The following is a 14,123-nucleotide window of genomic DNA, read 5'->3' on the forward strand; positions in this document are numbered from 1 at the left end:
ATGGAACCCAAGAAAGTGAAATCTCTCACTGCCTCCATTTCTTTCCCTTCTATTTGCCAGGAGGTGATGGGACCGGTGGCCGTGATCTTAGTTTTTTTGATGTTGAGCATCAGACCATATTTTGCTCTCTCCTCTTTCACCCTCATTAAAAGGTTCTTTAATTCCTCCTCACTTTCTGCCATCCCTTTTAAAATGTGGTTTGGGGTTTTTGGGTTGTTGTTTTTATTTTGATTATCTGTTTTGTAGTTTTATATGTTGATTTTATTCTGTGAACCGCCCTGAGACCTCCGGCTATAGGGCGGTATATTATAAATTCAATAAATAATAATAAAGCGGAGCGGAGAGGTTGCTCGCCCTTAGCTGAGGCAGCGCCGTGGGCCAGCAGATGGCGCTGCCCCCCTGCCTCCTTTTCCCGCAGGCTCCTTGAGCGCGGAGAAAAGTTGGGGGACGAGTCAGCCGGGAAAGGAAGGAGAGGGCGGCAGCAGCATTTGCATGAGCAGCGGGAAGAGCCCGTGTGTGTGTGGGGGGGGGAGTGTGTGTGTATGCGCGCGCGCGCGCCTCTCTCCGTCTCTCGCTCGCTATATAGGATGTGCCGCGGAATGGGTGGCTCGTTGCTGTAGGCGCGCGTGCGGCTCGCCCTGCCTTTGGCGAGCAGCGTTTTGCAGCGCTGCTGCTGCTGCTCTCCTTCTCCTCACCACCGGCAAGGCAAGCGATCCCGGCAGGCTCTGGCTTTTCCCGGCTGCCATCTCCTCCTCCTCCTCCTCCGCCGCCTGCCTGCCCTCTCTCTCCCATTTTCCTCCGCTGGGAAGCCTCGATGTGCTGTTGCCAATGGCCGGGGCACAGCCAGGGGTGCACGCTCTCCAACTGCAGCCGGTCCGCGTCTCGGACAGCCTCAAGAAAGGCACCGTCTTCGTCAAGTGGGACGATGTAAGTTTGCGGAGCGCGCCGCCTCGGCCGCCCTTTGCCCGACCTTCCTTGCTCCCTCTGCCAGCTCACCTTGATGGATGGAGGGTGCCGGGATGCAAGGGGGAAACGCTACGCGTAATTACGCGATGGCCAGAACGCATCGGCCGCGGGGTGGGTGGATGGGTGGGCTCGCCACATGTGCGGGATGGTGCCTCGCCGAGGGCGCGCGGTGCCCATCTGGCTCGGTGGCTGGGTCACACACAAACACGTGTCTGAGATGGGCTCTGCTGAGACGCAGAAACGGGGATCGGGTCAAATTTCAGCTGCTTCTGGGCACGCGTAGGTTTCCCAAGTGGCCCTAGCTCCGGAGCAGAGTACATGCTGGGATAGCTCGGTCGGTAGAGCAGGAGACGCTTGATCTCAGCGTCGTGGGTTCGAGCCCCATGTTGTGCATGCTGATTGCATGCCAGCGGGTTGGAACAGAGGACCCACGCCGTCCCTTCCAACTCTACAAATCTATGTTTCTACGATTCAGTGCTTTGCATGCCGGCGACTCCAGGTGTGATCCAGTCCAGCCAAAGGTGCATAGGGCTGGGAAAGACTTACTCTTGAGAGACAGGCAGGGGAGGTGGGCATGAATGGAATTTGTACAGTGGGCTTGACTGGGGATCTGGCAGTTCTCCCATTGCACGGGCTTCTGGGAAAAAGGAGAAATCTCTGTAAAGCGGAGTGGTGGAAGCAGAGTTGAGATTATGTTATTATGCCATTTCTTTTTTCTGAAAGGATGGAGGGATGGCATGGAGATGAAGAAGCCAAAATGCTGTCGCATGGGTTGCGAAGCACCCTGACAAATGCAGGGTCCTGCGAGTGGGTGGGATGGGCGAGCGGAGGTGCTGCCAGCCTTAAAGTTGGGAGAGAAGCAGGAAGGTGGAGCCCGTCTGATTTTTCTGTGGCGGAACATTGGAAGAGCATTGGCTCCCAACGAGTTACCCTTGGCAACAAGCAACTCAAATGCATTGATGTGGATTTAGACAAGCAGTTTGGTGCTTGTGTTGACAAGAAACGGGCACAGCTTTTGTGTGTATGTACATAGCCTAGTGCGCGTGCACACACACACACACACACACACAGTGAGTGAGAGAGTTTTTGCAGGGAAAATAATAATAGAATTGTAGTATCGGAAGGTATCCCGAGGGTCTTCTGGTCCACCCCCCTGCCATGTTTCTAAGTGGAACTTGGAACTGGAATTTCTTTTTTCTTTTTAGAAAGTTTGTTGCTTGATATTTTCCTTAAAAATTGATTTTTGCACTCTTTAGTGCCCCTGTTTAGTTGCAGAAACCTCTCCGTAAGCTAGTCTTCACTCAGTTTCTCAGGTCCTCATAGTTTTTGCTGTCATATAACTACTTATTGTGCGTGGATACAGTGACACTGGTAAATTGAGTGTTACAGATTTCCATAGGCAAAAGTAGGAAGACCTCTGTTGCCCAGGAAGCTTGCACTCTAAAAACGGGATAACTGAGGAAATGGAAGGCATAGAGAGAAGGTGGTAATAGGTTTGACACTACAGTCCTATGTATTTAGAATCTAGCTTATTTTTGCTTCTTCATTACGGATGTGTTCCACAATTTGCCTTTTAAGGTAAAGGTTAGGTATAAAGTGAAGTTGTTTTGTTATGGGGCATGGTGTTTTTGCGCCTTACCTTCTGGCTTTGTTAGTGTTGAGGGTACAAACTGGCGCATGTGGTGAGAGCACCACTGGCTCAAGTAACAAGCAGTTATTTACAAAGTCACACCTCTTCCCCCCTTCTGGCGCGACCCTTGTTTTGATAGGCATAGGAACAATCAAGCGTACACTGTGGTCTTGTTCTCACAGGTATTCCACCTGCACCTAGACTGTTTCACGGCAGGCGGGGGCTCTCACCACTGAGTGCTTGGCCATAAAAAAAAAATAATATGAAACCCGGAAAAGAGAAGTTCTTTCCACTTCTACCTGAATTTAAGCTAACAGGTCATGTTAACAGGTTGTATTGTTTAAGTTAACAGGTTATGTTTTGTTTCTCATTTGCTGTTACAGTGGACACTAGTTGGAGTGGGTTTTGCTGGATGCAGGAATAGCAGAAATATTCTTTCTCATATAGAAGGAAAGATGCTGTGAAGCTGAAGTTTGTTTGGTTTTTTAAACGAAGAGTGGCGGTTCCAATCGTGCTTTATTTCCATATCTCTGGTCTTGATGCCTGCATATAGTCTAATGGAGCAGTCAGGCACAGGCAGTGGTTAAACAGCTTAAGATAAAAAGTGTTTCCGTTGGGGCTTTAGCACTGATAAGCCCTTTCAAAAGGGGAGGATACGGGGCTTGTTTGTGACCCTAACGGGTATTTAAGTGTAGCAAACTGAATTGAGGGAGATCTGGCTTTTCAATAAGCCTTAAAAATTAAATGCTTAGATGCCCAAACATGCAACTGGCTGAGAACAACTTATCAGAAACGCTGCAAGATCCGGATTCTGAACAGAATTGCTGGTGACCTGTGAAACAGTGCATTTATAATCTACTCTATGGGTTCAGAAGACACAACTTTTCATGAGGAAGATGTTTAAGAGCAACTGTCTTCCTCCTAGAGAGCAAGGAATGCATGTCAGTGCCCATCTAGCGTATAATTGGGTTGCAGTACAATTAACTTGGCTGCTATTGAAATGTCGCTTTAAAGGGGATAAGATTGTTGGTTTTAAGTTGCCCAGCCAGGTCTTGATGGATTTAATCACAAGAATTTCTCTTTTGGTCTGCAGCAGCCTTCCCCAACCTGGTGCCCTCCTGATGTTGTTGGAATTCCAGCTCTCATCATCCCCAGCCAACATGGTCAAGGATGATGGGAGTTGTCCTAAACATCTGGAAGGCAGCAGAGACAAAATGAGGCGCCAAGCATTTTCGAACACATGTTGGCTTTTTGGTGTATAGCGTCAGAGGAGCAAATGTAATGCGCTGGTTAAAAACTGGCAATATGGTGTACTGAAGGCATGTTTTGGTAGAAGTCAGGATCAAAGACATTTATGTAGTTCCTTCACTAAGGAAAAACCAGTGCTCATGCATTGGATACCAAAGGGAGGAATCTCCAGACAAAGAACATTATTACAAGGCAGGCACCTCTTATTAAATAAAACAATTGCAGAGTTGGAAAGAATCCCGGGGGTCATCTAGTCCAACCCCAAATAGTGAAGGTGCCCTTAGTTATACCAACTGAGTTGGAGAAGGGCTGCAGCTCAGTGGTAGAACATCTGCCTTGTTCATTCCCTGGCACTGCCAGGTAGGGTTGGGAATATCTGAAAACTTGGGGAAGTTGTTGCCAGTCAGTGTGGCAATATTGAGCTAGACAGACCAGTGGTCACTGACCTCCCTTCCTATATGTGCAACGATGTCCGAAGTAATCAGTGTCACTAATAGCAGCTGCGACAAACTGTGGGAGCACTTGCTGGTAAAGTTAGATCAGCATCTTCCGTGGCCGAGTTTTCAAAATGTTTGCAGGCAGCTGTTCCATCAGTGTTGGCTTCAGATATGTCAGGCAGGTCACAGACGACGTGTTCTTTGAAAAGAGGGTTTAAAAGGCCATGCCTGAAATTACCTCCCCTCATTCTGTCTATGCTCTTGGCATTGACATCAAGCAGTGTAAAAGCTGTGTGTTTATGTCAAGTCCTGGAAGTGTTGCTATGCTTCGAACAGCAATGAACAAACTCTGACCTCCCTGGAAGTTAAAGAGTTTTGTATAGAACTGGTCCTGGGAACTAGACCCACAGTTAGCCCTAAGGTCACAAATAAATAAAACCAACTAGTGTATGCAGCGTCTCTCTCGTTCTAATCCTAAGGCCAACTAGATGTGACAGTTCTGTGATCAGATCTCCTGATCTCTGTTCCAAAAGAGGCCATGGGGGACAGGTGGGGACAGTTTAATTCCTTTCTCTCTCCCCCCCCCCCGCTCCCATTGAACATCCCGTAGCTACTATGAACTGTGGAAGTAGAAACAGTGGAAACAAATCTTGTCCTATTTTTGCCCTCTGTGGCTGAGGGTGCTTTCACACAGCAGGTTGCTGTGAACTCTGTGATGCTTTTTTATGGGGGGGGGTGTTCTTTGTTGTCTTTCTCATCAAAATGTTATCCCATTTTCCCCCTCCCTCCTTTTAATCTGGATTTACTGTTTCTGAGTTTTTATTTGAACTTTTCCAGGGAATCTGGATCAAGTGGGAAAATATTGCAAGGTGGCATTGGGATGCAGGTGACACGACACAAAACTTGCACGCACGAGCCATCACTAAGGGAGCCAGTGTGGTGTAGTGGTTAAGAGCGGTAGTCTCGCAATCTGGTGAACCGGGTTCGCGTCCCCGCTCCTCCACATGCAGCTGCTGGGTGACCTTGGGCTAGTCACACTTTTCTCTGAAGTCTCTCAGCCCCACTCACCTCACTGAGTGTTTGTTGTGGGGGAGGAAGGGAAAGGAGATTCTTAGCCACTTTGAGACTCCTTAGGGTAGTGATAAAGCGGGATATCAGATCCAAACTCTTCTTCTTCTTCTATGTCCACAACAATTATTTCTTGGAAGTGCTCAAATTTGTTGTTGTCGTTCAGTCGTGTCCAACTCTTCGTGACCCCATGGACCACAGCACGCCAGGCACCCCAGTGCTCAAATAGCAACACCTAATAGAGTTGTTTGTATGCAGAGTTTAAAACCCACTGTTCTGCAACTTCAACCCAAATAAAATAGAATCAATCGGAAGATTCAATTGCAGATCTCTCTGGCTTTCCTAGTCTGGTCTTTAGTACAAAGAGACAACATATTGGTGTGCACGAAGAGTGCAGCGTTTGAAATTAGCCAGGTGCCAGGTGCACTTTGCACCTGGCTATTGGCCACTTGCGACCAAGTAAAGATGTCCAAGTGCCATCCTGGCACCTGACATCTCCACCACCTGGAGGTGCATGCCTGGGGATCATTGGATCTTGACTGTTTTCACACACCAGCAACACATCCTGTAGAATTCTGTCTTGCTATATTTTATCTGCACAATCAGAATGAATTTCAGGAGCCAAAATGCTTTCTCTGTGCAGCCTGAGCAGGAGCAGTCACCATTAAGAAAAATAGGTCAGAATATGCCAATGTATATGTGGACAGACCCTTGGTCCAGTATCTTTTCTTGAGTCCTCAAAAGTTCTAAACCTAGCTCTAGGTTGTCATCTGAACTAGCCAGATGTTTAACTGAGCATCTATCACATTCAGTCCATCATTTGAAAAATAAGACTTTAGAGCTGCCTTAAAGGTAAAGGTAAATGACCCCTGGACGTTCAAGTCCAGTCAAAGGTGACTATGGGGTTGTGGCGCTCTCCTCGCTTTCAGGCTGAGGGAGCTGGCGTTTCTCCGCAGACAGTTTTCCAGGTCATGTGGCCAGCAGGGCTTAACTGCTTCTGGCACAACGGGACACCGTGACGGAAATCAGAGCGCACAGAAATGCCGTTTACCTTCCCGCCGCAGCGGTACCTATTTATCTACTTGCACTGGCATGCTTTTGAACTGCTAGGTTGGCAGAAGCTGGGACAGAGCAACGGGACCTCACCCCGTCATGGGGATTTGAACCGCCGACCTTCTGATCGGCAAGCCCAAGCGGTTCAGTGGTTTAGAAAACGGCAACTAGACATTCCCTTTTGGCGACTGCAGCCTTGGTTTAAGGAGCCATTTGGCGCCTGGCTTATATACAGGTGAAACTCGAAAAATTAGAATATCGTGGAAAGCTTCATTTCTTTCAGTAATTCAACTTAAAGGGTGAAACTAATATATGAGATAGACTCATGACATCCAAAGAGAGATATGTCAAGCCTTTATTTGTTATAATTGTGATGATTATGGCTTACAGCTGATGAGAACCCCAACTTAACAATTTCAACTTTGGGGTTTTCATCAGCTGTATGCCATAATCATCACAATTATAACAAGCAAAGGCTTGACATATCTCGCTTTGCATGTCATGAGTCTATCTCATATATTAAACTCCAGTAGCTAATGAAAACAATCGCTTACATAAATAGGCTTTTCCATGATATTCTAATTTTTTGAGTTTCACCTGTATCTGAGTCCGTAACATTCAAGAGTGCATATCCTGTGATTTGGAAAATCTTTTGGGAGCTACCGGTATATGAAATCGGGCCCTCTGGATCTGTTGTAATCCAGATGTCAGACTTGTCTGGATTCTAATGTCTGTTCAGTCCAAAGTTGTATTAAAGTCCAATGCAGATAAAACACTGTATAGGATCCTTCATGCCAATCTCTCTCTCTCTCCCCACCCCTCAGTATATGCCTGCCCCTCTTTCCCTACCCCTCTACATCTGGCTGTTGATCCAACCTTCAGATTTCAAGTTGATGAACAGCAGAAGCAGGTACAGCAAAGCAGGATGGAAAGTATCCTTGCCATGCTACTGCAGCGTTAAGTTCTGCCAAAGCAGAATAGGAATGCGTGAGGGATAATCCCATCTGATTAATGGGCAGGTTCTGGGAAAGTTGTGAGCTCATGCAGCAACAGCAAAAATGTAACCTTTAACTACTCCTGAGCCGCCCAGGTAAGATGCACAATTGAAATGAGACAACATTTTGGGATGTAATCCCTTTATAGCACCTTTGGAGAACCTTTGCTATCGGGAAAAACTAAATGCCCTGAGGCTGTCTTTAGAAGCTTTGGTCGAAACAAAATAGAAAATTCTTTCCAGTAGCACCTTAGAGACCAACTGAGTTTGTTCTTGGTATGAGCTTTCGTGTGCATGCACGAAAGAAGTGTGCATGCACACGAAAGCTCATACCAAGAACAAACTCAGTTGGTCTCTAAGGTGCTACTGGAAAGAATTTTCTATTTTGTTTTGACTGTGGCAGACCAACACGGCTACCCACCTGTATTTGGAAGCTTTAGTTACTGCAGGACGCAGCAAGAACTTTTTTTATAAAAAAAGGGGGGGGGAGCTATCATGTACTTTAAAGTTTATTCTTAAGCGCAAATCCCAGCTGGATAAATATAAACTGACTAATTGCTGTGGTCTCGAATAAGCCACTGCTAATGCGCCGAGAGCCCTCATTGCCCTACCGAGTGATAAGCTGTGTTTGCAGCACAATTTGATGCATGTTTAGTAACACTGTTCACTTAGAAACAATTCCCACAAAGTTCACTGGAGTAAGCGGGGTAGTATTGTAGCCTTGCCGATACGTTCTCGGGCCACGATCCCATCCAGAGGGCGAAAAGGATTTTGCACTTGGCTGTTCTTGGTAGATCCTGAGAGTGAGTGGCTCCCACGATCAATTTCAAATGTGCCTGTTGTAGAATCCTCTGCACCTAGTCGGCTGTAGGAAAGCCATAGCTCAGTTGTAGCATGTGCGGTTTTTGTAATCTTATCTTGTTCCTACCCTGCAATTTCAGTGCAGCCCCCCTTGTATGCCAAAGGTCCAAGGCTCAGTTCAAAAGGCTTCGCAAACAGCAGGTCTGGACAAATCCTCTACCTGAGATTTTAGAGAGCTGACGCTGGTCACAGAGCTCACCGGCTTTCCATACCTTGGTACTCTCCTCAGGGGCATAGCAAGGTAAATTGGTACCTGGGGGCACACACCCCACCCCCAGGCATGGGAAGTTCAGGTGGTACCCGGCAGGGAAAATTTCTTGTCAACCCCCCCATTGATTTTCCCCCCCTGCAAAAATGGTTTTTAAGTTATTTCATATTTTCTTACAAAGGAATAAAAACAAGTAATAATAATAATAAACCTTTTATTTATATCCCACCCTCCCCGGCCGAAGTCGGGCTCAGGGTGGCTAACATCAGATACATAACATTGGTATAAAATCAAACAATAATTAAATTACCTCCTAGAAACACCTCAAAATCAAATTAAAGTCTAATTAGACGGCTTTCCATAGGGTTAGGGTTAGGAACAGTAAGTGTTCTCTGAACTGAAATTTCAGCCTTCACGACATACGAAAACAGCTGTGTTTGGGGGACCTCCTGCTCATTCTGCAGAGTGAGGCCCTTGACTTCTGCTGCAAAGTCATGCCCTGATTGGGTTTAGCCTCCCCTAATTAAAGATGGGATGCGACGCGGGTGGCGCTGTGGGTTAAACCACAGAGCCTAGGGCTTGCCGATCAGAAGGTCGGTGGTTCGAATCCCCGCGACGGGGTGAGCTCCCGTTGCTCGGTCCCTGCTCCTGCCAGCCTAGCCGTTCGAAAGCACGTCAAAGTGCAAGTAGATAAATAGGTACCCCTCTGGCGGGAAGGTAAATGGCATTTCTGTGCGCTGCTCTAGTACACCAGAAGCAGATTAGTTATGCTGGCCACATGACCCGGAAGCTGTATGCTGGCTCCCTCGGCCAGTAATGCGAGATGAACGCCGCAACCCCAGAGTCGTCCGCGACTGGACCTAACGGTCAGGGGTCCCTTTACCTTTACCTTTACTTAAAGATGCTCCTGTGCTTTCCCTCCACAGCTTGAGTTGCTTTCACTCTTTTCCCGCCTCCGTGTGGAGCTGGAGGAAGCGTTGTGTCCCACCAGGGAAAAGAGCTGAAGTGGCAGTGCATAGGAGCTGGTCGCTTGTAGCTAGCTGCTCGCTCCATCTGTTAACAAGAGGGCACAGCCTCCCACATATTGTTACAGCACCGTTCTGGTGGAGAGAAGGCGACACGAAAAGCCATTCTGTGACATGAGAAATGTTCCTTGCCGATTTCCTGAAAATGGCATGAAAAGGCGATGTTGCAGCTTGCCTGTTCGGGAATTAAATACCGCCATGAATAGCCGTGCTGTGCAGAAAGAACATGTGTTAAATTTTCAGTTTCAAGGGATCTGAATATCTCGACTATGCCTTGCTTTTCTTATGAACCTATACAGCTGCCATGTGCTGAGCTGGACCACTGATTCTAACCCAATGTATTGTCCACTCTAGCTAGCAGCAGCAGCAGCAGCAGCAGCAGCAGTTTGCTAAGGTTTTGTGCAAAGGTCCTTCTCAGCATCTGCTCCCTAAAATTCTGCATTTGAGAATAGTAGTAGTAATAATAAAAAATTTTTTTTAATTATTTATATCCCTCCCTCCCCGGCCAGAACTGGGCTCAGGGTGACTAACATTAAAATATACTGTATTTTTCGCGCCATAGGGCGCACCGGACCATAGGGCGCACCTCGTTTTTAGAGGAGGAAACAAGAAAAAAAAAATTTTCCCTGGTTTTCCTCCTCTAAAAGCCCTGTTGTTTTTTTGTGGATCAGCTAAAGGTTTTGCAGCTTTTTTTGCAAAGGGAAAAGCCCTAGTTTTTTGGGTTGGTTTTTTTTAGTTTTTTTTTTAGGATCAGCTAAAAGTTTTGTAGCTTTTTTGCAAAGGGAAAAGCCCTGGTTTTTTTTTTTTAGGATCAGCTAAAAGTTTTGCAGCTTTTTTGCAAAGGGAGAAAAGCAAAGCTCCTTTTGCAAAGGGGAAAAAGCAAAGAGGAAAAGCCCCATTTCTATGGGGTTTAAGTCACATTTCTGCAGCTTCTGAAGGAAAGGGAGCCATTTCTACAGTTTCCAGACAGATAATCTAATCAGCCAGTCACATGTCGCTGGGGAAACAAACAACCTCCCTCTGCAGCACATTCAACAAAGGAGGGCGGGGCTGAAAGGGAGCCTGGACTCTTATCTCTCTCCACCCCTTTTTCTCTTTGTAAAATAAAAAGCATGATCCTCTTTTGGCCCCTGGGCAATTCGGCTCCAGGGACCACCATTCGCTCCATAAGACGCACAGATATTTCCCCTTAATTTTTAGGAGGAAAAAAGTATGTCTTATGGTATAATACATTAAGACATAAAAACAAGCAATGGACTGAAATACAGCTTAAAATCGTATTAAAATCAAAATAAGATCAGATGGCTACCCACAGATCATAACTATAACTATAGGGGTTGGGAACCTTAAGTCCTCACCAGGCTCAGCTATTTGTATGAGCCGGTGAGAAGAGTTAGAGAGGCCACTTATATGCAGGGTCTTGTAAAAGGAGAGGGGTCAGACCAAAGGCCTGGCGGAACAGCTCCGTCTTGCAGCCACAAGAAGCCAAGGGTCTGAAACTGAGACCCTCTGCATGTGCCTGACTGCTGAGCCATGGTCCCTCCAGATTTTTTGGAGCGTTGATACATCCAGCCCAATTCTACTCTCACTGCCAGTGTTGCTCTGAGATATTTCCAGCCCTGCTACGCCTTCCACTGAAGATGCTGGGGACTGAACCTGGCACCTTTTGCCTGTAAACTGCCCTGGGGTCAGAGGTAGGGAACTGGCCGATCGCACCATGGGCCTGCAAGGATCCCTTATTGGCAGGGCCCAGTTACACTACCATTCATGGGCTGTCCCTGGATAAAGTGACTTTTCTTCCTTAAGTTCTCAAAGTTCTTAACCTAGCTTAAGCTTGTAATCTGAACTAGCCACATGTTTTGCGTATCGAGGACCTCAAGTCACCCCCCAATGAATTGACACAGGAGACATACTTTTGTTTGGGTTTTTGGCAATAATTTAGGCCACAACTTAATTTAAATACAAATTCGGTGAGTGGTTGCGTAGGCATTGGTTCAGACTACTGTCCTACCGGGACAGAGGCTGGCCTAGAACCAGCGATTGGGAAAATGCCGCTGAGGAGAGTTAAGGAGCGGGGGGAAACTACGCTTCCCTCTCCCCATGGTCCCGGGGACTCGGCCACGGCCCTAACCCCTACCGGGGGCTCGGACAAAGCATAAGAGTCACCGGATTCCTTTAACGGAATTCCCAGTATCATCATGATTCTGGATGGGAACCGCCCATACCAGCAATCCACACAGGAATCAATGCCTAACCGCCAACCTTACAAGTTGTGACAAGTTGCTACTGCAGTAGGCAAAACCAAATGGCAACAGCCAACCAGCCAGATGGACAAATTCCTACTGGGCCTCTGCCCCAAAAGCAGATGACCCCATGACAGGCAGTTGCAAGGTCAAGCGCAGAGGCCTAAGAAAAAGAGGGGGGGCGGGATGGGTGATCAGAAGCTCGAAGCCAAGAGAAAGATCACCCTGCGTGCAGAGGAATATATAGGACGCTAAGCTGTCCATCACAAATTGCTACATCTAGCTTTGCCCAGCAACACCTCTCTGCCCTATAGCTGCTAAGGCCGGCTATCGGCCCCACCCCCACAGGAAGAGATGTGTCTTGCCAGGTCCCGATCGCAACACGTACTCTTACTCATGGTAGAACCCAATTAACTGATAATCAATCACAATCAGTCGATCGTTTGAAAAATAAGACTTGCCCCCAAATGGCAACTAGACATTCCATTTCCTTAAACTGTAACCTTGGTTTAAGGAGCCATTTGGCGCCTAGCTCATACTGTATATCTTGTTTCTAACACTGGTGTCTAGTGAGGTTTCCATGGAGGTAAAATCGAGAAGTAAATGCTACCATTGGTGCTGTGAAAATAGCATGTATTGCAGATCTTGTAGGACTAAGTGTCTTTCATCCCAGATACATCTTTTTCTTAAGTGCCCTTCTTAAAGAGTATTCTGGGCAGAAGGTAAAAAACAAACAGAACAAAACGTTGGATAGAAAGAGGTTACTGTTGGGCTGTTCCATGCGTTGTTCTTTGGTTGGAGACACAGGTCCGGTGAAGAAGTCAAAGTTAATTGGGAAGTTGAACATAGAATCATAGAATCATAGAATCATAGAGTTGGAAGAGACCACAAGGGCCATCTGGTCCAACCTCCTGCCAAGCAGGAAACAGCATCAAAGCATTCCTGACAGATGGCTGTCAAGCCTCTGCTTAAAGACCTCCAAAGAAGGAGACTCCACCACACTCCTTGGTAGCAAATTCCACTGCCGAACAGCTCTCACTGTCAGGAAGTTCTCCCTAATGTTTAGGTGGAATCTTCTTTCTTGTAGTTTGAATCCATTGCCCCGTGTCCGCTTCTCTGGAGCAGCAGAAAACAACCTTTCTCCCTCCTCTATATGACATCCTTTGATATATTTGAACATGGCTATCATATCACCCCTTAACCTTCTCTTCTCCAGGCTAAACATACCCAGCTCCCTAAGCCGTTCCTCATAAGGCATCGTTTCCAGGCCTTTGACCATTTTGGTTGCCCTCTTCTGGACACGTTCCAGCTTGTCAGTATCCTTCTTGAACTGTGGTGCCCAGAACTGTAACAGAAGGTTTGCTCCTAGTAGTTCAGAAGAGGCTTTTGCAGAAGTTTGAGGCAGAGGCAAGAGTGGAATGTTTTAAACTTTAACACCGAGGATTCCTGGTTTGGGCCAGTTGAGCACATTCTGATCCCTCACCCCAACTATATAAAATGGGCCCATCCTGCTATTTTATTGTAATTTAAAGTAGCCTTTGCTTCTTTAAAATTTTGATTGACACAAACTGAAATGTTGCATGAACTGATCAAGCACGGTGTTCTTTGCAAGCGACTGTGACTTTGTGCTGGTCAGAAAACTAGCAGAAGGGCCAATAGTATTGATGCCAGTGCCCGCCTCAGAATCTGTGCTCAGAGCCAGAGCTTAAAGCTTGAAAAAGTGAAGTAAGAATGGATAAAAGTGCCTCTTGCCAGGTGTGAAGTGCATTTCAGTTGCTACGGAGCTACTACAGTAGGGAGTCACCCTGTTAAATTGGGGTTAAGGGAAAGACTAAATGCTTTCATCTCCTTTTAAAAGATGCTCGTGCGACAGAAAAGGGTTTCTATACTCCTCAAATGCCTGACAGCCTTAAATAAACCTGCCTCTACTCAAAACACCTACAATAAGCTCGGCAATGCAGTGCATTTCAAGGGAAGAAAGGGGGGCTTGTTTTCAGTTGCAATGTAAACTATATTAGATCTGTGGTAGTTTTTCATCATCTCTTTTACCAGCAGACTTCCTGTTAACGACAGGCATAGGCAAACTCGGCCCTCCAGATGTTTTGGGACTACAACTCCCATCATCCCTGACCACTGGTCCTGTTAGCTAGGGATGATGGTGTGGGAAGGTTTTGGGATTCAGGAGAGGATATATTGTTTAAGATATCCTATTCCAACTTGTGTTTACAAGTCCCAGAAATTAGCAGAGTTCTCATTCCCTTTTTAAACAAACACGCAGCAGATAGCTTGCTTAGGTTTGTTAAAACCCCTGTAATAAATGTCCTGGTATTTCCCCCATTAATCCCTCTCAAAATAAGACAATACACAGTCTTCTATAAAAGCATAAAACG

The 14,123-nt window shown here is 46.6% G+C and overlaps 1 protein-coding gene across 1 annotated transcript in view; it reads left to right on the forward strand.

The window, feature by feature from the left end:
• The first annotated feature begins 518 nt into the window (after positions 1–518).
• PLCB1 (phospholipase C beta 1) overlaps positions 519–14,123 on the forward strand; it is a 454,706-nt gene continuing 441,101 nt past the window's right edge. The window contains 1 exon segment of the mRNA XM_033142844.1: positions 519–927. Coding sequence (XP_032998735.1) covers positions 829–927 — 99 coding nt within the window. The 5' untranslated portion in view covers positions 519–828.

Source organism: Lacerta agilis, chromosome 3 (assembly GCF_009819535.1).
Source record: "Lacerta agilis isolate rLacAgi1 chromosome 3, rLacAgi1.pri, whole genome shotgun sequence".
NCBI lineage: Eukaryota > Metazoa > Chordata > Lepidosauria > Squamata > Lacertidae > Lacerta > Lacerta agilis.